The sequence below is a fragment of the Pleuronectes platessa genome, chromosome 24, assembly GCF_947347685.1.
Source record: "Pleuronectes platessa chromosome 24, fPlePla1.1, whole genome shotgun sequence".
NCBI lineage: Eukaryota > Metazoa > Chordata > Actinopteri > Pleuronectiformes > Pleuronectidae > Pleuronectes > Pleuronectes platessa.
The window spans coordinates 3,069,409-3,093,913 of record NC_070649.1 but is presented as its reverse complement, the minus strand read 5'-3'; the positions used below and the strand labels follow the sequence as shown (position 1 = coordinate 3,093,913).

The 24,505-nt window shown below is 42.1% G+C and overlaps 1 protein-coding gene across 1 annotated transcript; it reads right to left on the bottom strand.

Annotated features, from left to right (window-relative positions):
* Positions 1-13,567: 13,567 nt before the first annotated feature.
* Positions 13,568-23,975, bottom strand: LOC128431221 (protein SON). The gene is made up of 20 exons (XM_053417479.1): positions 23,856-23,975; positions 22,923-23,132; positions 22,626-22,660; positions 22,240-22,439; positions 21,868-22,070; positions 21,590-21,765; positions 21,155-21,437; positions 20,748-20,944; positions 20,425-20,577; positions 19,942-20,117; positions 19,555-19,689; positions 18,529-18,615; positions 18,062-18,271; positions 17,821-17,931; positions 17,468-17,584; positions 17,165-17,312; positions 15,376-15,444; positions 15,119-15,234; positions 14,625-14,726; positions 13,568-14,327 (listed from the first exon to the last, which is right to left on the bottom strand). Exons 1-20 carry the CDS (start codon positions 23,954-23,956, stop codon positions 14,250-14,252), a joined length of 2,907 nt encoding a protein of 968 aa, XP_053273454.1. The 5' UTR covers positions 23,957-23,975; the 3' UTR covers positions 13,568-14,249.
* Between the last annotated feature and the right edge of the window lie 530 nt (positions 23,976-24,505).

Sequence of the window (24,505 nt, the reverse complement as noted above, 5' to 3'; positions counted from 1 at the left end):
TTGCAGCCCTCAGATTTGTAGGACTCTGTTTTTAATGACGAATCACTCTCTCCAAGGAATATCAAGGTCATCTCTACCTTCCAAAATCCTTTCCTAAAAAAGGCTAGAAGTAATTCTTAGTTCCTGAAAAGTTGACTTTTACAAGTAACCAGAGTTATTTCTCAATAATTTATGATGGCTTCCTGGAGGAAGGCTGCAAGTGAAATGTGCCTGAAATGTGGATTTTTTGATGTTGTTCCCTTGCAGAATAATTCATAATTATAAAGAGTTGATTTTGAGGGTTTGCCTCAGGCACAGAATGAAATATTTTGTTTTGGCCCACAGGTTTTGCACCTGGGTGTTTCCCAAGATGTGAGCTGTCAAAGAATCTGCTCTCATCTCTTCTTTTTCATGTTGGTATTGTTTCTCAGCTTGACGAGTTCTGTAAAAAAATAGGGAACGTGGTAGATTTCTCTGCTCCTCCTCTATGTTATGGAAGAGTATGCAAGAGCTGCTCTTTTCGAGACACTTCTTTAAAGCCTTCTGAGGGGAATATCGAAAGTTTATTGTGAATGTCAAGTTTAAGTTTCAGCTTCAACAGAGAAAAACCTACAAGTAAACAAACTGAGGAAATGCTGAGGTGGAAGAGTAGGCGTGGAGATGAGGTGATGAAATCCATATTTAGCTCTTTTGAGCGTTGGAAAACCTCTGAGGCTGGAGCTGTTTGTGTCCGTGCGTCTTTATGCGCTAAATGTTTACTGAAGCAGTCTCTATGGGTCTGCTGAATTCTTTTATATTATTTTACCACATGTGGTGCCTGCTTGTGCTACATTATAATAGCATAAAAATATGTAATTGTCGTCTGTTGAGCCCGAGCTCGTTTAAATGTGAGGTTATCGATGTTTGTGATGTCTTGCTTTCACTGTATCTTCTGTGATGTAATTATTATGAAGCCGTCTTGTTGTTCATGGTTTGGTTCCTGGTGACTAGCAACACATACGGTGTGTTTTCTTGCTAAATGTCCATTATTTAACACAAAATAAATATTGGGGAAAAAACATGATTTGTGTGTGGGGAGGAACGTGTTATTAATTCAGTAAAAATAGATTTCGAGTAGGAAATTTTACCAAACGTTGAATGTAACCCTGAACTAGCAGCTGGTCCACTGAAGTCTGCAAACACTTGTTCACCTCAAGCAGCAGAGAGCTCGGCTGTGAATAAATATTTAGCACCCAGAACCTGAGGACAAGCGCAATGAATAATAAAATAGCAACAAACAATAGAAAGTCAGCTCACCAAGGGAATCGCTCTGGTAGGAATCAAAGTCCTCAGGGGATGAGAATTCCTTTGGAACATCAAAATCCACAGTTCCTTGGGACAAGGACGAGGATGAGATGAATGGCAACGCACCAGGACACTACTTTAATCTGTCATCTCATAACAGAAAACTGAAGAAAAAAAAACACAGTTTGCGTTTCAAGCTTCAGAGACGTGGATCCGACCCTGTGGAAAAACAGAAACTATTTTTTTCAAAATATTTTTCCACAGTCAGAGCTCACAGTGGGAATACGCCATGTGCCCTGAATAGTAATGACAGGCAGATCTTGTATTTCGTTTTGTAATGGCTTTCAGTTAAAGGCTGCTGTCTGATGCAACCGTGTTTGTTTGGTGTCAATTTAAATCATGGGGGGGGGGGGGGGGGGATTGTTAAATCTATTAAATCAATTTTAAATGTAATAGAAATGACTTGAGAAAGGTTTTTAATCATTCGGCCTGTCTGCATTTCATTGTAATGTACGATCATTACATTATATCTCATCCTTATAGTTTCTACAGAATAATCACATTTCCCTTGTCTTGTTTTATTATGGGTGTAGATAGTAAATGTGCCGTCAGCTGGAACATCTGCAATTCTTTGGCTAGTGTTTCCTGTTCCCTGTTTCACAATTATGTTTTTTAAAGTGGCTATAGTCACCGTTTTAAAATAATGAATAGTTAGTCAGTTAAACTGAGAAATGTTGTTAGGATAAAGTGAATTATCACCTGTCTCTTGTTTCCCTCAGCTCTGTGACCTACCTGCCTGTTGCTGCCACCACGTTTAACTGGAATCGTGCCAAATGCCAACATGAATCAATCAATTTCTGGAGAAAAAAACCCACCAGTATACACAGAAGGGTTTACATACGTTTTTTTAAACAGTGCATTGCCATTGCCAGCTGAGGAGTTTGCCTTTCAGTTTTTTTCATCATGCTTGACGTCACAAACACAACACAACACTCAGGCGCTGGTGTCTCACCTCACTAACGTTCCCATCACTCCCGATTGGAGCCGATAAAAACCTGTGCTGCTGCAGAGTCATTTGGAGTGAATGTGGATTGAATCCATTCCTATTGCAGAGAAAAGAAACAGCCCGACCCGTGGGGACAGTTTCCCAAATGTTGCCACGTGCAAGCAATGAAAACACTCTGTGACATATACTTCACTCATTGAAGTGTTTGCTTCAGCAGTGCTCATGAATTGCATTTTTGAAACAGGTAGCGTGAGCATCTAAAAGACAGGACGTGTCCCTGGTGCAGTCCCTCAGTCCCTTTGGTCCCATTGCACCCTATAACAGTATCCCAGGACAGAGAGAGAGCTTTGAAATACACTGATTTGTGACGAAGCAGAGGAAATTCACATTCTCATGGCAAGCCACAAGATGCAACCTAATAGTTTCCAGCTGTGTTTCCCTTACTTAACCATTCAGCACCTGTCAGGCTGCGGGGCTGCACACTGGTGTTAACTCATTTGTAATCCCAGGCAGCAGTGTGTGTCCTGGCCCTGCATGCTGCTGGTGCCCATACTGTGTTGTGTATACCATTAGCACATTGACTCCAACACAATTTGTCATGGCTGCCTTCCGCCACAAGGCTGTGTAATGGAAGTCAACAGCAGAGTAAATAGGCATTGCCCCCCCCCCCCCCCCCCCCCCCACACCCCCCCCCCCCCACCCCCGACTCACCAACATCAGCACCAACCCACAGAGCAACACAGACAGCTCATTTATCTTCTTTCCAATCTCCTACCAGGTATTCCTAAAGACTCGTACCCACATCCAGCACATTCCTCTTCATCCTCTCATCTTCCTCTTCCTTTCATCCAGAAAACGAGCCTGACCTGCAAATGGAAGCGGTGATATGCTCTGTGTGTAGGCAAAGGTTCTGTCATATGCGAGCTGAAAGAGCATACATCAGGATCACTGTATCCAACCAACCGAAAGGGATGACAAGAAAATCATTGCTGGTGTTTCCTTTTACATTTCATCCTTGTACAATCATTGGAGTGTTTTGCTCTGGACGTTGCTGCATAGCTGATTCAATGCAGCATCTAAAGTGAAGTTTCCTATTTCCAGAGGCCCGAGCATATATATAGGTATTTTTTCAGTCGAAAACATGGAGTGTTATTTTTAAAGGAAGCCAGTGAGCGCAATAAAAAGCCTTCAGGGCATGAATTATTATTCCATTTTTTTTTTTTGGCAATTCATACCCCTTCATAAATGTGAGCAAAACATGGGGTGCTTCAAGCTCACTGTGTCCGGGGAGGCTAATTCACATGTAATAGCAGCTTTTCAATTCACGCTTGGAGTAATATAGATGCAAAGGTTGAAAGGCGCATTGTAGAAGGTCACCTGGCAAAGAGAAAACATTTTTAATGTGTAAAAAAACTACCTTCAGCCTCTTTCACTGAGGCTCAGTGCATCTTCATCCCCGATGGAAAGAGACAGTATCACTCAACCAAATGGGTTTGGCTCTTTTCAAACAAGCTAATGGCACTGGTGCTGTTTGTTCTTTTTCTTCTCTGCAGTTAAACACACAGAAGTCAAATATGAAAGCACAAAACTAAATATTGCCTTTCGGTTTGCACCGTGAGAAGATCTGAGACCGATCCCTCAGGGGTTTGCAGCTAAGATAACAACAAAAAATCTTGTCTGACAAGTTCAACTCAGTCGATCAATTTGGACCTGCAGCCGGGTGAATGATCAAATGTACGATGTGATGAATCGTTTGTCTCATGCCCGGCGACTTGGCCTTCTCATTGCTTACAGTGCTGATGGCCCATTGGGGAGAGAACCCCTTGTGAGACAAATGGATCTCAACCGTTAGTGTGATGGCCTTCTAATCTTCTGTGTTTTTTCCCCCTGGTGAGGGCTCAGGTTTTTATTTGTGTGATGTGCCATTTAGTTGCTAAGTAACTGAAGTGAAAAAGAACAGTCTCCATAAGAGTATTGCTTATGAAAACACATGAGCTGGCTCGCCTGGTTTGAGACGGTGAAGAACAGAGAGGGGGTGGTTCCATTTAGAGGAAACTTATATAGATATAAGATGTGACGGCCTGAGGACACAGACTTCCAATATGACAACTTGTGGGAATCTCCTCTCCCAGTGTTTATCTGCTTGCTGATGGGAGTAGCACAGTGTCGCATTACTTCCAGGCTGCCGGAACTACTCACTTGGCCCGTGTAATGGGAAAGTAATGAGATTGGACTTATGTGTTCTTCATTTGGCATTAGCCTCGTCGGCCCTGACAAACTCACAGCCAGGACCAACAGCCTGGCAAGTGTTGCGCATTAACTTCCCGCAGCAGAGGGAAGTGCTGAGAAGTGTTTATGCACTGATCTTTGGCACGGCACAGCTCGTCTTCATCACTCCGTGTTTGAGCCAATAGAGCAAAAGACAGCTCAACCTTCCAGTGTGTCCCTGAGAATCACACTTCAACCACGATCATCCCGAACAGATGGGGGGTGCCCTCTGGAGAAATCTATTTCTGTTTGTGGGTTTTTTACGCTCGGCTCTCATACGGGCATGGGAACCCCATAAATTTCTAAATACACTTCGGTGAATGTGACTGCTATTGCCCATATGTTTTCTCACACATAGGCTAAATTCTAAATTCTGACGTTTTGAATAGTAAGCACTCGCATGTGTAACATAAGTAGCTTAAAAAGGAATTTGAAGTGGACTCAGGAGGAAATGGGTTTAAGAGCTGCACTGTGGGGCAGAAGAAAATAAAAAGATTTAAAGATAAATGTAGTGAGCTCTCCTGCTGCCATTGGTTCTCACTCTCTCCCTGATTTTGCCATAAGAGAAAGTATCATTCCATTTTCGGTTATAATTGCCAACTGACTTTACTGCTCACCGTGGAGTGAGCTTTATTGCATCTGTTGCACAGGGATTAGTGAGTGAGTGAAAGGGAAACATTTTAGACAGAGTCCATATCTGCAGCGATGCCAATATTGCAATGAATCCAGCCATGAATTGTGCTCTGCCACAAAAAACACATTGAGTGCCCACAGTGTAGGAGTCCGGTGAGCTCAGTAAACTCCTCTCATACGGCTTTATGACAAATATTTCTTGTTGGTTTGATGCAATTTATTTTTAATGTAGACCAAAGTCACTGGGGACAAAGTAAAGAAGAAGAGGAAACCAGAAACCCATCGCTATGACATAAACAACCCTGCGAGTAAAAACTCTCAGGCACTGACAAATGAGTCAATGGCCACGATGGTCTACTAGACTGTGGTATCTACAAGTCGCTGCACCACGTTAACCAACTCTTTTCTCAATAACCGATTATGTGTGTCATCATCATCATTAACTCAATCTTTACAGCATCAGCAATCATTACAGTGACAACATGGAGCGCAACGGTGCTCTCATTTGTGAAATTACCTTCTGCTTAATTGATCGTAAATAATCCCTGCGTACAGGAGTGTGATGTATGTGGCTCCTAAATTAAAATGTCTGCATTTCAGAGTTATTCACGGAACTGAAGCTAATTTCCTCCCATCGTGACATCAGGACCGTTTTTAAATCAGGAATACCCAACTGGATTGAATAATTATGCAGCTGCACAGCCAACTTTATTACAAAACCTGCCTGCGAGACTGAGCATACATCAAACAACACCGGTTCCTGCAGAGTTTACACTGGGAACACCTCAGGTTTACATACACAATGCTAATTGGTTGGTAACTTGATTAAGTCTTGCCTCATTTTGTCAATTGTAAAGAAAGAAGCGGTCTTGGGACCACAGCTGGACACAAAGGCTCATTTTGAGGTGAGGTAAAAATGTACTTTCCATCTGAGCTCATTATTTATTCAGCAAGAACACCTTTATGTGTTCAAACACTGGTGAGAAGGCAAGCTCTAGCTCCAGGTCAAGTATAGATCTTGTTTTGTAAACAGAGATCTGTTTACGCAACATGCACCTGTAGCAGAAACATATGTGGAACCATATTGACATTTAGAGACTGTGTACTGATGCAAAGAAAGGCAGCTACAGTTAACAAAAAACACACAAAACAACCATCATAGAAGGGTGTAAATCAATGGTTCAGTGTGAATCATATTGCTAAAACCAAAGAAATCAGCAGATCAGATTGATCCAGTAATATTTGGGACTGTGGCACTTTTCTGTGCATGCGTCACCACTGAAATGTCTGTTAATGGAAGGGAAAGAAAAACATGCGACTCAGTCATGCTGCCCACATTTCCTCTGCTTTCCGATTTCCTGCTTGCCAAGGCCATGGGGTGTCCAGATTGAGGAGGAGAGGAGAGACTTCATCTGTCATCCTTGCTGACACCTAATTATGAAAATGGTGAATTTGAGGCCACACCACATGGCACGGACAGTTCAAGGCTGCCTGCTGCTGGCTCAGTTCACCAAGTGGGTCTATAAGCCAACATGGGCAGTCAAAGGATACTGCTTTGGCTCAGTAATGTGAGATTGTGTGTGTGTGTGTGTGTGTGTGTGTGTGTGTGTGTGTGTGTGTGTGTGTGTGTGTGTGTGTGTGTGTGTGTGTGTGTGTGTGTGTGTGTGTGTGTGTGTGTGTGTGTGTGTGTGTGTGTGTGTGTGTGTGATGGAAACAATAAAAGACTTGTTGAAGTAGAAAAAAAGGCTTTAAAATAACGTCACGGAATAGAAACACGTAAAACGCCATAGTATAGAAAAGCATAAAATCATCTAAATATGTAATGCATATTTGTGTTAATGCAAAAAAAAAAACATCATCGAATAGTAAGGTATAAAATGATTTAATGAAGTGCAGTAATTGTAAATACTTTCCAGAACGGTAACATGCCTGAAGATCAAGTATAATAAGTTTACATCATCCTGCTTGTCGATATCCAAGATTAAAAGTGCGGTTTCTATTTATATTATTACTTCACCCGTGTGGACTCTACCCGACTTGGTATATTCCAAGTCCCCCTTCTTCATATAAACCATTGGACCCCTCCACTTCCGGTTTCCCAGTCTGTACTTCCGCATGGAGCCGAAGATGAAGCATCCGGAGCCATGGATCCACCATGAGGTGAAAGGTTTAAAACATCAACACATTTATTACATCTTCTGTGTGTTGGACGTGTCGGTGCACATTCTTCATTGTCTTTACCCTGGAAAGGGTCTTTCTATTTCAACACTTTCTATTTCAACACTTCATATTTAAATACTTAATAACAGGCCGCCATGTTTTTTTACAGTAGCCCAGACTGGCCAAACTGAACATCTTTTGAGTTTCTATGACAGCTTAAGCAACCACGGGTTCTGTTATGTTCAGAAAGGGAGGCTGCAACATTCAACTTCACCACTAGATGTCACTAAAGTCTACACATTGCATTGATAGTGTTTTATCACCCAGCCCTACCAAACCCATAATATATATAATTTACCATCATAAACACCAATATATCTATATATATATAGATAATAATGATCATCATAAACATCACAGTTGACAAACTGAAGCAACAATTGTCTCCCTGACTTTCTGGTTTATTGTTTCTTCTGTTTCCATCAACAGAGCAGATCATTGACACAGTTTTATATTAGTTCTTTATGAGCAGAGAACGACAAACACAAATCTGATACAGATCAATGATGTGATAAACGTCCTCACTGTGATTAAACAAAGCATAAACATTATATTGATTTGTTTTTACTAGAGCTGTGAAAAATAACGCGTTAACGCGTTATGATTAAATTACAGGATTAATTCGTTTTTTTTTTTAACGCATTTAACGCATGCGCAGAAGGACCTTCCAATTCCGCCGCCTCTGCACTAGTTGCCGCTCTCAGGCAGTCAGACGGCAGCTGCCATTCAAACAAACAAACAACATGGATAATTCTGATGAACCTGAGGACCTTCTGGACGGGAAGATCGTGTTCCAAAAAAACAAAGATCGAACATTCAGTAAAACCAAGGTGATATGCACACTCTGCGAGAAGTTATCGTTTCGACGTAGCAATACCCGCCTAACCACCGCAACGCGAAGCATGTGTTGGTCGGCGAGGGGCGTTCAAGTGGAATGCGCCAAACCAGACTCACTCGCCGGACACATTGTGCAAAAGAAGCGGTCAGCTTTACTGTCAGAGAATTTGAACAAGTTAGTTTGCCTCACCAACTGGCTAAAGACCGAGTAGCTAAGAGGGCCTTTAGAGGCATTAGATTGTATCATGGTGTGGTTAATGGTTGTGTGACAAAAAATATAAAAAATGTCAACCATCCTATGGCTAAGAAGCTCAAATAATTTCTGTTTGATTTTAAAAAAAAAAGTTTTATTCAACCACACAATGGCTAAGGAGCCCGAATATTGTTTAGGATGAAGATTATATTAATGTTCCATATGGAAAAGCAATGATAACTGCTGAAGAACTGCTGAGTTGCAGCACAAAAGAAAAGTTAAATGTCATAAATCTTGTTTTCACAAAAATATTCCGAGAAAATCGGTAATGTGATTAATCATGATTAATCCATAGAAACCTGTGATTAATTTGATTAAAAATTTTAATCATTTCACAGCCCTAGTTTTTACTTGTAAAAGTAAAATTCAACTGTAACATTTGGATTTGAATTATATTCAAATTGTATGATTCTACTTGTATGTGAAGCTTGAACATTCTGTCAACAACAGAATGTTGTTTTGACTCAAGTTAATAAAAATCTCAAATCAATGGATTGTTATTTAAAGCAGCAGTTCCAGAGAGGAGACCCCCCATGGAGCTGCTGCCAGGGGCCACCATGAGGTGACTATGGCATAAAGTTCCTGACTCTCTGGAGGGCCGAGACACGGCCTCCCCCTGGTACTCATCCCCACCACCTCATAGATACACTTACAAACATATGCTACGGGTATCAGCCACGGTTAGAATACAAACCAGCTCCTCACAGGTATGTCCTTGCAGATGTGAACCAATCCACCGAGTCCTCTTCACATTCACTCACCTTCTCGTGGCACCTTTATCTTTTCACTTCAAACTCCCAGAGCATAAGTATCAAATCTCAGGGTTTCCATGAACAAGACTTGAACTCACAGCTCCAGAATCACTAGACTACTGTCATCTGACTGAGCTACCAGTCAGATACTATCCTCCTGTAGTGTAGGGGCAAGGCAATAGGTCTTGATAGCAGAAGATTCTTGGTTCAAAACCTGTTGAGTTTAGCTTTAAGTTCTCTTGTGAAAATGCACTATTCATATAGAACATCCGTTAAAATAAAACCATCATCCTTCTGTGGTGTAGAGGAAAGGCTACAGGTCTTGATGGCAGAAGGTTCTTGGTTCAAATCCTGATATAGTTAGCTTTAAGATCTCTTGTGAAAATTCTACTCTACATATAGAACATCCTTTAAAGCTATTTCATTGTCCTTCTGTAGTGTGGAGGTAATGCTAAAGCTCTTTGGGCCAGAAGGTTCTTGGTTCAAATCTCACATTAGACAGTTTTCCATTCTCACATGCTCCATGCAACAAAAAAAGACTGAATGAAAATGAACAGTTAGTTAAAAAAACTCTTTTTTTATTACACTCTGCACAATACTAAAATGTATATATATACATATCATGCAAAGCATTCTCCCATGCTTTGCATGAGAGAATGCTTTTGGGGTAGTTGAATAGTTGCCTTCTTCCGTGCTTTGCACGGAAGAAGGCAACTATTCTGGAGAGCCTGGTTCTGGCCAGACACACCCAGTCTCTGTGCTCTGCACTGCATGGGCTCTTTCATGCTACTATTCAACCTCCACCTGTTCCCCTACACCCTGTTCCAAAGCCAAAGCCAAAGCCAAGGTGGCTCTGGTCAGATTTGAACCAAGAGCCTTCAGGAGCCAAGTCCCACAGCATCTCCACCAGGCTAGCGGAGGTCTCCTTTAGTGCTGTTAACAGATGTTCTATTTGTCCTGTTTATTTGTAACATGTTAACAATACAAAATTGCCCCAGATTGGATTTGAATGGGAGAATGTAAATTGTCTCTGGTCAGACTTGAACCAAGAACCTTCTGGTTCGAAGACCTGTAGCCTTTCCTCAACACTACATAAGGACAATGGATAACTTTTATCAGACGTTCTTCATCTATAGTGCATTATCACAAGAGAACTTAAAACTAACCTCAGCAGGTTTTGAACCAAGAACATTCTGCTATCGAGACCTGTGGCCTTTCCTCTATACTACAGAAGGACAATGGAATGACAGTAACGGATGTTCTATATGTTTAGTGCATTTTCTCTTGAGAAAACTAGTAAAATGAGCTTTGGACCCAGGACGTTCTTTTTCCTGACCAAGCTGCTCAGTCTTATAGAGGACGGACTAAGCAGTCTGAAGTCGTGGGCTTGATTCTTATGAGATTTCATCTTCTAAGAAGCTGAGCTACTTGACCAGAGACACACAAGGCTCTTTCTTTGGGTTCTCAAGTCTTTCATGTGAATAACTTCAAAATTTCACTGAGTGTCAGTGAGTTGGACTTGAGGACCCAAAGAAAGAGACTTGTGTGTCTCTGGTCAAATAGCTCAGTCTGTTAGAGGATGGACTTGTAGACTTAGGGTTGTCGGTTCAATTCTTATGGGACCCAGTGAATTTATGAAGTCAAACAGTCTGATGAGACAGTTGAAAGCTTCAGTCCTTCGAGAGTCAACTGGCTCACTTGGTCACTTGGTGATTTTCACATTGCATTTTGATTATGGATTCAACAAATGAGAGATGATGTGTTAGTGGACATTGTGTTAGTGGACAAATGCTAATTTTGAGATTTGGATGTTGCTTCCAGGCTTCATGATATACCAAGCTGCTGGCAGTCGCTTCATGCTTAACACTTTAATGAATGTAGTCTATTTACTTATCTAACTCTTGGCAAAAAAACAAGTGAAGCATTAACTGCCGAACATTTCCAGCTCACTGGAGGTTTCAGTGTCCACCTAAAGCGGAATTACTTCAATGACTATGAAATACCTTTAACGTATTCTCTGCTGAATCCCTAGTATTAAAAAGAGACTATGATCCACTTGACTGAGCCACAAAAGGTTGCAGGTATTATTTTTTCGTTACAGACCTTGTGTCTCTCTGCTGCGTCTGCCTGGAGGCCAAAGAGCGTGTGATTGATTTTCAGTTGAATTCATTTTAGCAGCGGAAGGATGCTCTAATTATTGGAGATTAATTGCTAATTTAGCAGCAGCAAGTTATGTGGGGAAGATTTCATGGTTGTAGTGAGGGAGAGATGAAGTTAAGCGCTTGCACAAGCAGCGCACACTCAATGTTCAACCACAGCAGCAGCAGCAGCAGTTCAGGCTGTGATTCCCCAGAGCAGCTTTGTTTTTACAGTACACACACTTTGTTCCTTGTCTCTCCACCACAGACACTTCCCTCCACTCTGCAGCTCTTCTCTGATTGTAATCAATGTGTCTAGGAGCTGTGCTTTTTTTTTTAAGAGTGTTCGCACCCCTTAATCTCTCCCTCCCCTGGAGGTAATCAGGTGATGGACAGCCTCGGCCACTGTGTGGGAGGAATGCATTGATTTGGAAAGGGCCTGTGTGTGTGTGTTGTTACTGAAACACATAAATCACCTATTTCAAGCAGAGTCATGAACCTTTCCTCACTTTTTCTCGAGACACTTTTCAAATCCAAATCAAATTCAAATTTGGAGCTGACATATCTTCATATTTACTTTCAATGCTTTTACCTCAAATTCCTCTGAGCACCCATGTGACTATCATGGCTGTAATTACTGCTGAGTGACAACCTGCTTGTTGGTGTTTGATTGGTGTGAACCTCAACGTGAACATTTCCACCAAAACTCATTATACCCCAGTTTCAGTTCAGTAGATTTCCTCTCTGAATGAATGCAGGTTAATGAGAACTACCTCAGGTGCTCGTGTCAGCTTCCGTTTTCTGATTCACATCATTTGACTGGAATCCACCGGGAATCAAATCAGTTTCTAAAATGAAATACAGATTCTAGAGAAAGCAGTAAAACTTGACTTGACTTCACAATAATTACAACAGAGCCAAATTAGATGCTGCTAAATGTTTGTTCACTCGAAACAGCCAATGCACAAACCGTAAAGCTAGAAACAGACTGGCCAAACTGTGTTTGAGTCGCAGCACTTCAAGAATTACCACACCAACAAGGAGGCCTGGCATCCCTCCATTTTGTAAAAGGAAAAACCACACAAAAGAACCCTGTAAAGTGTCTGAACACAAGGCGAACTGTCCGGTGGCCACAGCCGACCCTCTGACTTGCTTGTTAGACACGTCCAGTAGCTGTGCTGTGACTTCTTGCCTTAGAAAAGGGAGTTAAGTAAACCTACTTATTATATTTGCATGCATTCATATACATGTGCACAAGAAGAGACTCACACTTCCCAGCAGCCACCTCTGTGCAGACCGGTCCAGACCAATTACTAACAGCAGATGGAGAGCAGCAGATTGACATCGGATTAGAATGTTTAATAGCTGGGAATGGTGGGAAATATGGCTGCACATCTGACAGTAAATAATAACCAAGGGATCTGCCAGGCTGCAGGAGAATTTTTTTTTTATACATGAGTGTAATAGAAAATATGGAGGAGCCAGTTTGAAAGGACGCGATGAAGCTGAAAAAGGGAATTAGGGCCCAAGAACCGAAAGGTGTGATATTCCTCTTTGCAGACATGTCCACCCTGTTGAAAAATGAATTTATGAAACTGCATAAGGTAATGATTTTTACAGTTAGTACATGGAAAATCCAAAACATGACATATTGCCAGTATATTACTTTCTATCCACTTTTTTATTCAGTGCAAGGACCTGATGTCGGTGTCACAAGATGTTATCACACAAAGAAGGTAGAAGAGCGATCTAATAGAAGAGTTTAGAAATGTGGCTCCTACATTATGTCGTTAACAATCCTGAAAGCACCTGCAGGAAGATCTCAACTCTGCTCATAAATCAAATGATGAAGCCTTTGACCTTGATTTGACTCACTGGCGCCATCTTGTGGTATCTCCTGAACTTGCACACCGAGTTTAATTTTATAATAGAGCTGTGAGTGGTCAAAAAATAAGCTGAAGTTTTTTTCAGTTTCCTGTGTAGTAGACCGATGAACCGACTCCTGATATTTGCTTTTTCCCATAGAAGAATACAACCTTATTACTTAGTGTTATTTACATAAATCTTAGTAGTGTAAATCCATTGATTCCTTTCACCAGTGATGAAGTGAGGATGACGAGCACTAAGTATTTTTCTACAACACGGATGTTATTGTCTCGTAATTGTGTAAAATCCCAAAGTTAAAAACACATCAACAAAAGATTATCAGCTGTGGAGTTTAATTCAGGAAACCCTGAGATCGCTTCACTCACATTCAACAGGCATCGTCACCATGAAACATGACATGGATTCTCCTAAGACATAACTTAAATATAATCTTTATTTTGTGTTTACACATTTTCATAATGTCAGCTTATCAGCGTCTAGAGAAACCTTTCGTTAAAAGGACGCCAGGCCACGGACATTACTACAGGAACAACAGAATAAGCTTTTCTAACCAACAAGACCCAGTCATGTACAGGTTTCATTTCACAGCCCGACTAAGATCTGCTCTGCTGTGTCCAACAGCAAATCTACCGCAGAGACACGCGTGTCCGGTCTAGTGTGAGACTAAAGTAACGGTGAGCTAATATATATTAGTTTGAAATGCTACGATTTTACAAATATCATCATACGTACATAGATACATAAATACATGCCATACACTTTAAACATGAGATCATAAACACTAACAACTCGACAAAAATAAGTTTGCCACCCTGTCATAAACATTATGACGGTTTAAAAATAAGAGATGTGTGGTTTTGCAGGTATAAAATTGGTCCCTATATTCAGAAACAACTCTCTGAGTATAGTTCAACAGTTGAAGTGTGTAACACTCAGGTCCAGTTGTGTGTGTGTGTGTATGTGTGTGTGTGTGTGTGCGTGTGTGTGTCTGTCTATGTAGAGAAGAGGGGGCCAGTAGAAGCAGCAGTGAAAACAGGGCCAGTGTAGAGTCCCGGTCCATCAACAGGAACCTAGGAACAAAAAAGAATGAATGTGATTTTTTTCTGGATCTAATGATTGTAAATGTAGTTTAATAAGGAGATTGTCTTTGGTGGAGGTATCTGCTCCACTGAGGGTCTTTCTAAAATGTTTTTTTAATTGAAAGATGAGGATAGCACTAATGAACTTGATGTAAATAATATATGTACTGAATTAATGCTTGGCTGTATGGAACCGACTACATGAAATATGTAATACAGGTAAAGTAAAGTTTATATTGCCATCTATGTTGTGCTGTTCTGATTATCTGCCCAGTGTTTGAGTATTACCTCTCCCAGAGCCTGTAAGGCGACTGTAGCTGCCATGGCCTTGGCGTGTTTCTTGTTGGGGCTAGCTGTCTGCGGCTGGTGGTCCACGCCATTCACTGTCACCTGGAAACAACACATGTCAGAATGTCAGAGTGTGCCCATCAGAAGAGACAACAAGGAGCAGCATGTGAACGGGAACCGGGACACAGAGAAGAAGGAAGAGAGGCAAACCTCCTTCATTATATATTAAATATGTTGCTGTTGCTCTTTTGAAATGGGAAACATTTCATTCGAAGTGTGAACATTTGCATTTAGCTAAGAGCATCACTGTGTAGAGGCTCCCTGAGCCTCCCTGAGCTGCAGACAAATCTGAATCTTTGTGAATTTCCTCTCATCTCTTATGATCAAACTGAGATGAAAAGATGCAGCAGCTTGTAACAGTGTGGACGAAATTCTCAAAGGTCGAATATGTAACCAGCGAATGAAAAGATGTGAGATGAATCAAGAAAACCCACCTTGAAGAGGAAGTTCTTGCGGTGGTCAGGGCCGCTGTGGTGAACCATGACAAAGTCTGGCTGCATTATCCGTTGCTTGTTGCACAACTCGATGAGAGCAGACACTGGGTGCTTCCCTGCACACACACACACACACACACACACACACACACATAACAGAGCAGAGTTAAAAAAGTCTGAAGCAGTTGAACTGACTGAATATTCAAACATTGTTGTTTACAGCATCATTTTCACTGTGTTTGCTGTGTGTCTGTTACCCATTAGATCTTTAGTAACCACCAGTCCTCCTGTCTGCTTCTGTGGCTTCTCTCCTTCGGCAACTAGTCCTGCAATGCAAAGAAATCATGACACCATTAGCTGCGTTGCAGTTACAGCCTTTCCCCAGGAGATGGTGCTGCAAACACAACCTTCAGATGTCTGTGTGTGTGTCGATGATAAATACATTTCTAAATTAATAAAGGAGAAGAGCAATATCAATATATACAGTGCCTTGCATAAGTATCCACCCCCTTTGGACTTTTCTACATTTTGTCATGGTATAACCACAGATTACAATTTATTTCATCGTGAGTTTATGTAATGGACCAACACAAAACAGTGCATCATTTGGAAGTGGGGGGAAATATTACATGGATTTCACAATTATTTACAAATAAAAATCTGAAAAGTGTTGAGTGCATATGTATTCACCCCCTTTACTGTGAAACCCCTAACAAAGATCTGGTGCGACCAATTGCATTCACAAGTCACATTTGCAAGTCACATAATTAGTAAATAGGGTCCACCTGTCTGCAATTTAATCTCAGTATAAATACACCTGTTCTGTGACGGACTCAGAGTTTGTTGGAGATCATTACTGAACAAACAGCATCATGAAGACCAAGGAGCTCACCAAACAGGTCAGGGATAAAGTTGTGGAGAAATATGAAGCAGGGTTAGGTTATAAAAAAATATCCAGAGCTTTGAACATCTCTCTGAGCACCATCAAATCCATCATAAGAAAATGGAAAGAATATGGCACAACCGCAAACCTACCAAGAGGAGGCCGTCCGCCCAAACTGAAGAGTCGGACAAGGAGAAAATTAATCAGAGAAGCAACCAGGAGGCCCATGGTTACTCTGGGGGAGTTGCAGAGATCCACAGCTGAGGTGGGAGAATCTGTCCACAGGACAAATATTAGTCGTCTACTCCACAAATCTGGCCTTTATGGAAGAGTGGCAAGAAGAAAGCCATTGTTGAAAGGGATCCATAAAAAATCCCGTTTGGAGTTTGCCAGAAGCCATGTGGGAGACACTGCCCATCACCCTGAGCACACCATCCCAACAGTGAAACATGGTGGTGGTAGCATCATGCTGTGGGGATGCTTCTCTTCAGCAGGTACAGGGAAACTGGTCAGAATAGAGGGAAAGATGGATGGAGCCAAATACAGGGAAATCCTTGAAGAAAATCTGATGCAGTCTGCAAAAGACTTGAGACTGGGGCGGAGGTTCATCTTCCAGCAGGACAATGACCCTAAACATACAGCCAGAGCTACTGAGGAATGGTTTGGATTAAAGAATGTTAATGTCTTAAAATGGCCCAGTCAAAGCCCAGACCTCAATCCAATAGAGAATCTATGGCAAGACTTGAAGATTGCGGTTCACAGACGGTCTCCATCCAATCTGACTGAGCTTCATCTTTTTTGCCAAGAAGAATGGACAAACCTTTCCATCTCTAGATGTGCAAAGCTGGTAGAGACATACCCCAAAAGACTTGCAGCTGTAATTGCAGCGAAAGGGGGTTCTACCAAGTATTGACACAGGGGGGTGAATACTTATGCACCCAACAGATGTCAACTTTTTTGTTCTCATTATTGTTTGTGTCACAATAAAATTTATTTTGCACCTCCAAAGTACTATGCATGTTTTGTTGATCAAACGGGAAAAAGTTTATTTAATTCTATTTGAATTCCAGTTAGTAACAGTACATAATGAGAAAAAGTCCAAGGGGGGTGAATACTTATGCAAGGCACTGTGTATATGTATATAGTATTTTGTGCCGTCATACCTTTGCGGTCGATCTTAAAGTCAATAATGATTGGCTCCACAGTGCCCTCGCGGTTCCTCCCTAGGCCCTCCCCCGTCCTCCAGCCCATCTTCCTCATCAGGAACTCCCCGACACCCCCTGATACTGGGGCCGCCCTGAGGAACTGGTCCTGAGAGACAAAAAAACACAGTTAGAGAAGAGTAAAGAGGACGAGGAAAAGAGAGAGGACAGTGACAAGAAGTGACTGATGATATTTAGCGGAAATAAGGGAGAAATAGCCCATTACAAACACAGTGGAGTGTATGTTGTGTGGGTGTGTCTAACCTTCTTCAGCCATGCTTGTGGTCCACCGGTGGACAGCTCCTCAGAGCTCAGAACTTGGGCTCCAGTGGAACCAGTGAAGAGACCAGGGACGGTGTTAGATTGGGCCCAAGCATCTACCTATGAAAACAAGACATTTCCAATAGATCAGAGAATCTACACGATCCAACAGTCTAATGAAGAAGACACTGTGGAAACATGTCATCATACAGTGCACACAAAATAACTAATAAATATTTTATGTCTAACACACAAAATGGGGAAGATGTGTTTTTATTGATCTAAATCTGAAGCGTCGTCCATTTAGGTTAAGATTTCAAAGCCTGCACAGTTGTGATGCAGAAGGTGTTTCCTACCTGCTCCTGCGCCCTGCTGAGCATACAGATGGCATTGACGTCATACGGGTTCTCAGCCAAACGCCTCTGAGCTTTGATTCTCTCGGTTACAGCCTGAGAGATATCTACAGGCTGCAGAAAGGGAGGGAGGGAGGGAGAACAGAGGAGAGAAAGAGATGAAGGGGAGAAGAGAAGCATTTTTTTAAAGCCAAAATGAATTTTCCATTAAATTCAATATGCACAATACACCTGCACTCTTTACCTGCATCACGGGGTCCGGAAACACGTTGTCATTAACGGGCCCAGGTGCTGGTTGTTCTCCAGCCTCTGGCGAACCTGCCGCCGCGGTTTCACCCGATGATGAAGTGGCTGTGTGAACTGCGCTCGAGGCCTTTCTGGCTGCAGCCGCAGCTTTCTCTGCTGCTTTGTCGACTGGAACCCATTCTCCATAGGCGCCCATGGCCTCGCCCTCCTGGACAGTGAAACAAATTGAATTAGTTACAAGGCTTCCACAAACTGGTATTACCACAGAAATAATCAAATAAAAGGAGCCAGTTTGGAGGTTCTCAACCATGTGGGGACCAGCACATTAGAGAGAGGAACTCGAATCAATGTCCTATAGTTGTATGAGTTCTCCAACCAGAACAGTTTAAGTCTACATGATTCTTCCAGACTCATATGAGGTCACCATGACCTTTGACCACAAACTTCATCGTCATGTTTCCTGACCTTCTTACGATGCTGACATCCTGAGGACACTGGGAACTCCTTGGCAATGCCGGCATCGCTTCGCACGGCTGGACGAACTGTCGTGTTCTGGAGGTAAAAAAAAAATCATCATTCATTTTTCTCTCTAACCTGTTGCTTAGGTACGTAATATTTAGGTGTATTGTATTTAATTACATTTACATTTAAGGAATGCACTTACTGGCTGGCAGGTGTGTGTTAAAATCATATGTCAGGACACCTCAAACAGAGCCAATAAATCATGCTGCTTGGTAAATTACACTGCAAGAAATCATGACAAAAACACGTATGCCTGAGTCTACGCTGCAACGACAAATACAAAGCAGCAGGTCTGGTGGGGGGGGCTCAGTCAATGAGAGGGAGTGGTGATTCATAAATCTGTTTTCGCCACCACTCACATCTCTGGTCTCATCACACCGACATTGTCCTAGAGCATCATATCGTTGTCTGAACAGCACAGAGATGCAGGACATGAACGCAAAGCACTGGGAATCTGCAGCCGGAAGTAGCTGGTTTTTAACAATTAATAAGCAATAACCGTGCATATTAGTATCCAAACACAGAGCAAGTTACATCAGTTGTATTGGGCTCGAGTTGGGTTCGGACGCAGAATGCCTGTCGGATTCGGGTCAGGCTCGATTGGTTTTCTCTCGGATGAATTCGGACAGAAAAATTAGACCAGAGCTGCTTTCCTGTTTGCACATCTCCTCCCACCAGTGCACCAAACACACCAAACAATAAGAGTGCTGCTTTGCATTGGTCGTGCCGCGATTGAAATGAGGGCCCAGTTTGTCAGAGTGACAACAAACAACGGCAGAAAAATGGGCTTGTTTCTTTGGACGGTATCAAATGTTTGAGAAGCACAAAATGAGGCAGGACATTGAAGTAATAACATGACAATAAGGAGAAAATAGTAGACTGTGCTCAAAATGTGACGATGAGGTAATATTTCATTTTCATGTTAGTGTTTTTGTGTCAACTCATATTAGACGATGTGCTCTATGTTACATTGATGCTGAAGCTGATGGCTTTTTGCTCCCGAAGAGCTGCTCCTCCAAACGGTTTCCCATCATCCTCTTCGTCCGACACATGAGGCACAGCCACCGGCAGCTCGCCTTTACTGTCCACGATCATCTTGCATTTCTACAAAACACACAGCAAATAAGTCACACATTATATCTCAGCTCAAATTGTTTTTGAGTGCAATGAAACTCCAGTTATCATTTATCTAACATTGCAAGAATTGGACTCTACATTTCTCTAGAAATTGACCCATGCTTTTTTAAGCTTTGGTTGTTCTGTTTTATGTAAAGAACTATGATCTGCATTTATGCTATGAAAAATATAATTTACTAATAAAATGATACTTGTGTAATACAAGCAGTGTGCACTTACATCAGTAAACTCCTTAATGCTGATGCTGTTGGCCTGTTTGGCCACTTTCCTCTTCACCTCCTCCAGAGCAGTGATGTTGGGTTGTGCTGAAGTGGGGGGGGGCTTGTTGGTGATGGAAGGCAGTGAGAGCAGTGAAGACAAAGTGCCCATGTTTGACAAGGCTGCTGTCATGGTGGCTGTGAGGGACAGAGACAGTAAGACAGGATCATCAGATCATAGGGGTTACATACGTTTTTAATAAAAAGGATACAATTAAATAACAGCACAAACTACAGCCTATTAAATGTCCATAAAGTTGAATCAACATCTCTGTTTTAGCAGAAAACAAATATTATAACATAATAAATCCTCATTTAATGGGTATACAAGTCTTAGTAGAGGTCGACAGGGAGGACACGACCAATGGGCAGATAGACTATAAGTGGGTGGAGCAGTAATCAGAAAAACAGTCGTGCAGAAAGAAAACAAGAATCAGATACATACCGGCAGTCATGCTGGCCATTGCAGCATTCATGGCAATATTTGGCAGAGCCATGGGAAGCACCGTGGACCTGAGGCTGGCAGGGACGGGCATTCCTGCTTTGGCACACATAGCAGCAGCATTGGCCTTGGCGATTTCCAACAACTGTTCCTTATCTGAGGAGAATAAACAGAAAACACTCAGTTTTATTTTACCTAGAATATACAATTATCATTTTAACACGAGTGGCAACTATTGGTGCAATGAATTGATCGAAGGGAAGCTACAGCAAAGGTCACAACAGTTAGTATCCAGTGTTCAAACAAGTGACTTTCTATCATCTGACCCAGTTCACTGATGCGCTGAGGACTGTTGCCTGGACTGCCGTGTTTCCTGGTGGGTGATGACCTGTCTTTGCGGAGGATGAGTACAGGGGAGTGACTCGGCTCTCTTTTCCAGCGGTCCCTCTGGCTGTATGTAGTCCTCTTCCGGCTCCGTGACGCCGACCATGAGCGTGACCTCCTGGACCTCCTCCCCCCCGACCTGCACACAACATGACAGCAGTGTATTTGTAGGCAAGGCCTGATGCCAAATATTACAAGAAAGAATAGAAAAAATGTTGTATATATATAAAAATTAAATTCTGAGTCCTGAAATTAATTTCAACAGACCTAGGAGCAATATAAATAATAAGTAAATAATAAATATATTTAGTATTTAGTACTGATGAAGAAAGAACTCCGCTCTCTTTACCTAGACCGTGATCTCGTCCTCCTGGAAGGGCTCCTCGATCTGGACCTTTTCCTGTGGCTGCGACACGGAGACTTGGATCTTTTCTGCCTCTTTGAGGATTTTCCCTCTTTGCTCCTCGGCGGGGATTTGGATGTTTTCCTCTTCTTCTTTGCCTTTGATTTATCATCGGTGGCGAGGTACCTGGGGCATTCTGCTGCTTTCAGCTGAGTGAAGCCGGGCTCAGCGGTCGGGTCAGGCTTAGTAACTGTGGACTGGTCCAGCGAGGACTGGGATGAGCCACAACCTGCAGTGTCAGTTAAATAAGTTACTTTTCAATTCAAAACAACTGAACAAAGTTATTTCAAAATGTCAGACTGTGACACAAAAAGGGAAAACAGTAAGAATTTTACATCCACAAAAATGATTGAGCGTACAATAACATCAAATAGGTCCTACCAAGTATCTGTGTTGTTTCTTTTTTCTCTGCTGGCTTCTCACACTGATCCGGGCTCAGCAGCTCGGCTGTGCTCGACTCTCCCAGCCCCTCTGTTGTAAGGTTTCCTGTACAGGGGCTGGAGGCCAGTTGAGGCGACTGTGTGGGTTCGTTCAAAGCTTTTCTCTTTTCTGAGGAGCTGCAGACATTAAACATTTCAAAATGGATATTGAAAAATAGTTATACTTTGAACCAAAATCAACTTCTCAACTATCAATCGTTCAACAGTTTTTCTTCATACCTGGACCGGGTCCTGTGGAGCTTTGAGCTGGATAAGGAGCGAGTCCTAGATCTTCGGTGGTGGTGATCACACCGAGAGCGCGAGGGAATCCTTGCTGAGCAGGAATGTGAATGATTATCGGAATGTGACTGTGAGCAGGAACGGGAACGACAACTCCGCCTCTCACGTCTTTCCTCATCTCTTCTCCCTTTATTGGAGCTGTCCTGTTGGGAAGCAGTGACATCTTTAATGTCCTTGATGAATATGTGGCATTATTCTAAATGTATGTTCACCAAGTCAGCTTCAACAAAAAAAAAATGGACACCACAAATATTTGAGTAAAACTTGCCTCTGGGTTAACGTTAGGGAAAAGTATGTAGAAGAAGTTTTTACCTGTTTGGGGATGATATCAGGCAGCTCCTCTCGTCGCCTTGGCGATAACCTTTGATCACAATTACTATCCCTTTGCTTTGACACGTACTCAGAGTCGGAACCTGACGAGTTGTCTTCACCTTTCTTCTTTCGCTTCTTCTTCTTCCGCTTTCCTGTAGAGTGCCGTTTATGGCATTTGGATTTGCTCTTCTTCTCTTCACCTGGACAAACAGTTCATCAGCTTGTAGAGTGCAAGATGTTTTGTATAACATAAATCACTGCATACATGGAGATGATGTATACACATGCTTTTGATGAAGCGGTATTCCATGATGGCACTGGTGCTTTCACTAAAGTCAAAGATTTGTGTATTTTTCCAATCACTGTATTAAATCAGACAGACTCACCTTCCTCCTTATTCACCTCTGTCAGTGTTCCTCTTCTATGAAGCAAAGATAAAACCTGAGTTAGGCACATTTCAAAAGCAGGCATTAAATAGTAAAATAGCAAGAATTTCCAAGAAAGGAAGAGGGCCAGAGAGAGAGGAGGCCAGCTTCGGGGTATGGCTGAGAAAGCAGGACAAGATCTGGGGAGCCAGCAGCTCCTGAAAATTGAAGACATCCCTGTTCATTGCCCCGTCTCATGTTGTTGCTACAGGATAAGGGGTTCCCGTTTTGTGAGTATTGACATACACAAAGGTTTACCTTGACTGTTTCGTTCCTTCCGGTTCTGCCACGGACTCTGAGCTGCTCTCCTTCTGTCGATTCCTCTTCTTCTTCTTACTTTTGTGTTTTTTGTGCTTCTTGTGTTTCTTTTGTGAGCCGCTGGCCCTGAAGTCGTCCTGTTTCTCTCTGTCCGTGGTGGCTTTCTCTGCTGCCTCTGCTTCACTGCAAGGAGCCGCTCTATCCCCAGCACTGACGGACACACAGAGGCAGAGAAAGAGATGCTATAGTTCAGCTCCTCCTTTGTTATTCTCACTGCCCAACACAGCTCAGACAATGTACCATTCATGTCCACGAAAGTGAAGCCTGGCTGGACATTCATTCAGAGAACTGTGCTGAGAAGAAGGTCATTTAACGTCTGGGTAAATCTCACATATGTTTACGCATCAATCTGTTTAACAGATTGTAAAGAGTTATTTATTCAGAAATTAAAAACCCTAGGATTACCTCTCAGGGGAATAAGGGGTTTATATGAGGGTTTATTCTAACAACACAAAGTCACAATGCAAGTGATCTCAAGGAGAAAATACTTTATTAACAAAGTTGCATGCAGATTTTTTGGAATCTAAAACAACATGCATCTATAAACCTGCACTCCTTCCTCTGCCAGGAGGTTTGTGCAAACTGACCATTCACGTACAATGTAAGTCGGCTAGCTAACCAGCAAAACAGAACATATCATTTTAACAGGATTCCTTTGCTCCTGATGTATAACTTTGAACGGGACTTTATTTAAACCCCAGCAGCCTGACTCACAACAACGCGACTCGTTGTATCTGGACGTTTAAATGTGTAAATACACAGCTAGCGTTAGCTCGTATTGTAACCAGAGCGGAAAACCTTCGTTTGTTCCACGAGTTGTCAAACTATATTTAAATATCACTCAAACGGACACAAAACACAACGGTGACGTACGGTTTTTCTTCATTTTGGTCTTCAATTTCTCTGATTTTACTCAATATAAAATCCTGAAAAATTTGCTCTATGTTGGCCGCCATGTTTTCACTGTGCATCATATTCCCGGTCCGGGTAAGTCTGTACACGGGGCTGATCAGTTCCGGGGCTCGGTCGAGTTCCGTTTCAATTTCAAGTGTCCCATTAAAAGAGAACAATTAAATAAATGAACGAAGTGGTAAATAAAAAAGCTAATTAAATAGTCTGGTCATTTGGACCACAGAGTCCTTGTTGTCTCAAGACGGTCTGGAGATATCACTCTCATATGTTTTGTGAGGCCACCGCAACCTTGCCCTTTGACCTTTGACCACCAACATATGATATGTCAATCTATGAGTCCAAGTGAATTTATGTGCCAAATCTGAAATAATTCCCTTTAGGTGTTCCTGATCACATTGACAAGACAAGCCATGTGTTGTGAGAGGTGACAGTGACTTTAACCTGAAGAAAATCTGAAAGTATTTGTTGCATTTGGAAGCAAAGAAGACAAAGTTTGCATAGAGAGATGAGACTTTATTTTAGGAGAGGACTGCTTACAAACATTCATATTTAAAAGTGAGGTGGACTGTACAGAAAGACAAGAGTGTGAAATGTGAGTCAGCCCGTTAAGG

Bases quoted from the DNA above. Each gene is read 5' to 3' on its own strand.
- LOC128431221 (XM_053417479.1), bottom strand. From the start codon at position 23,956: ATGATGCACAGTGAAAACATGGCGGCCAACATAGAGCAAATTTTTCAG. The intron at 18,272-18,528 runs GTCAGGAAACAT...TTCACTGTCCAG, and splicing joins GATGTCAGCATCGTAAGAAG to GAGGGCGAGGCCATGGGCGC. The intron at 17,932-18,061 runs GTAAAGAGTGCA...CCCTTTCTGCAG, and splicing joins TTCCGGACCCCGTGATGCAG to CCTGTAGATATCTCTCAGGC.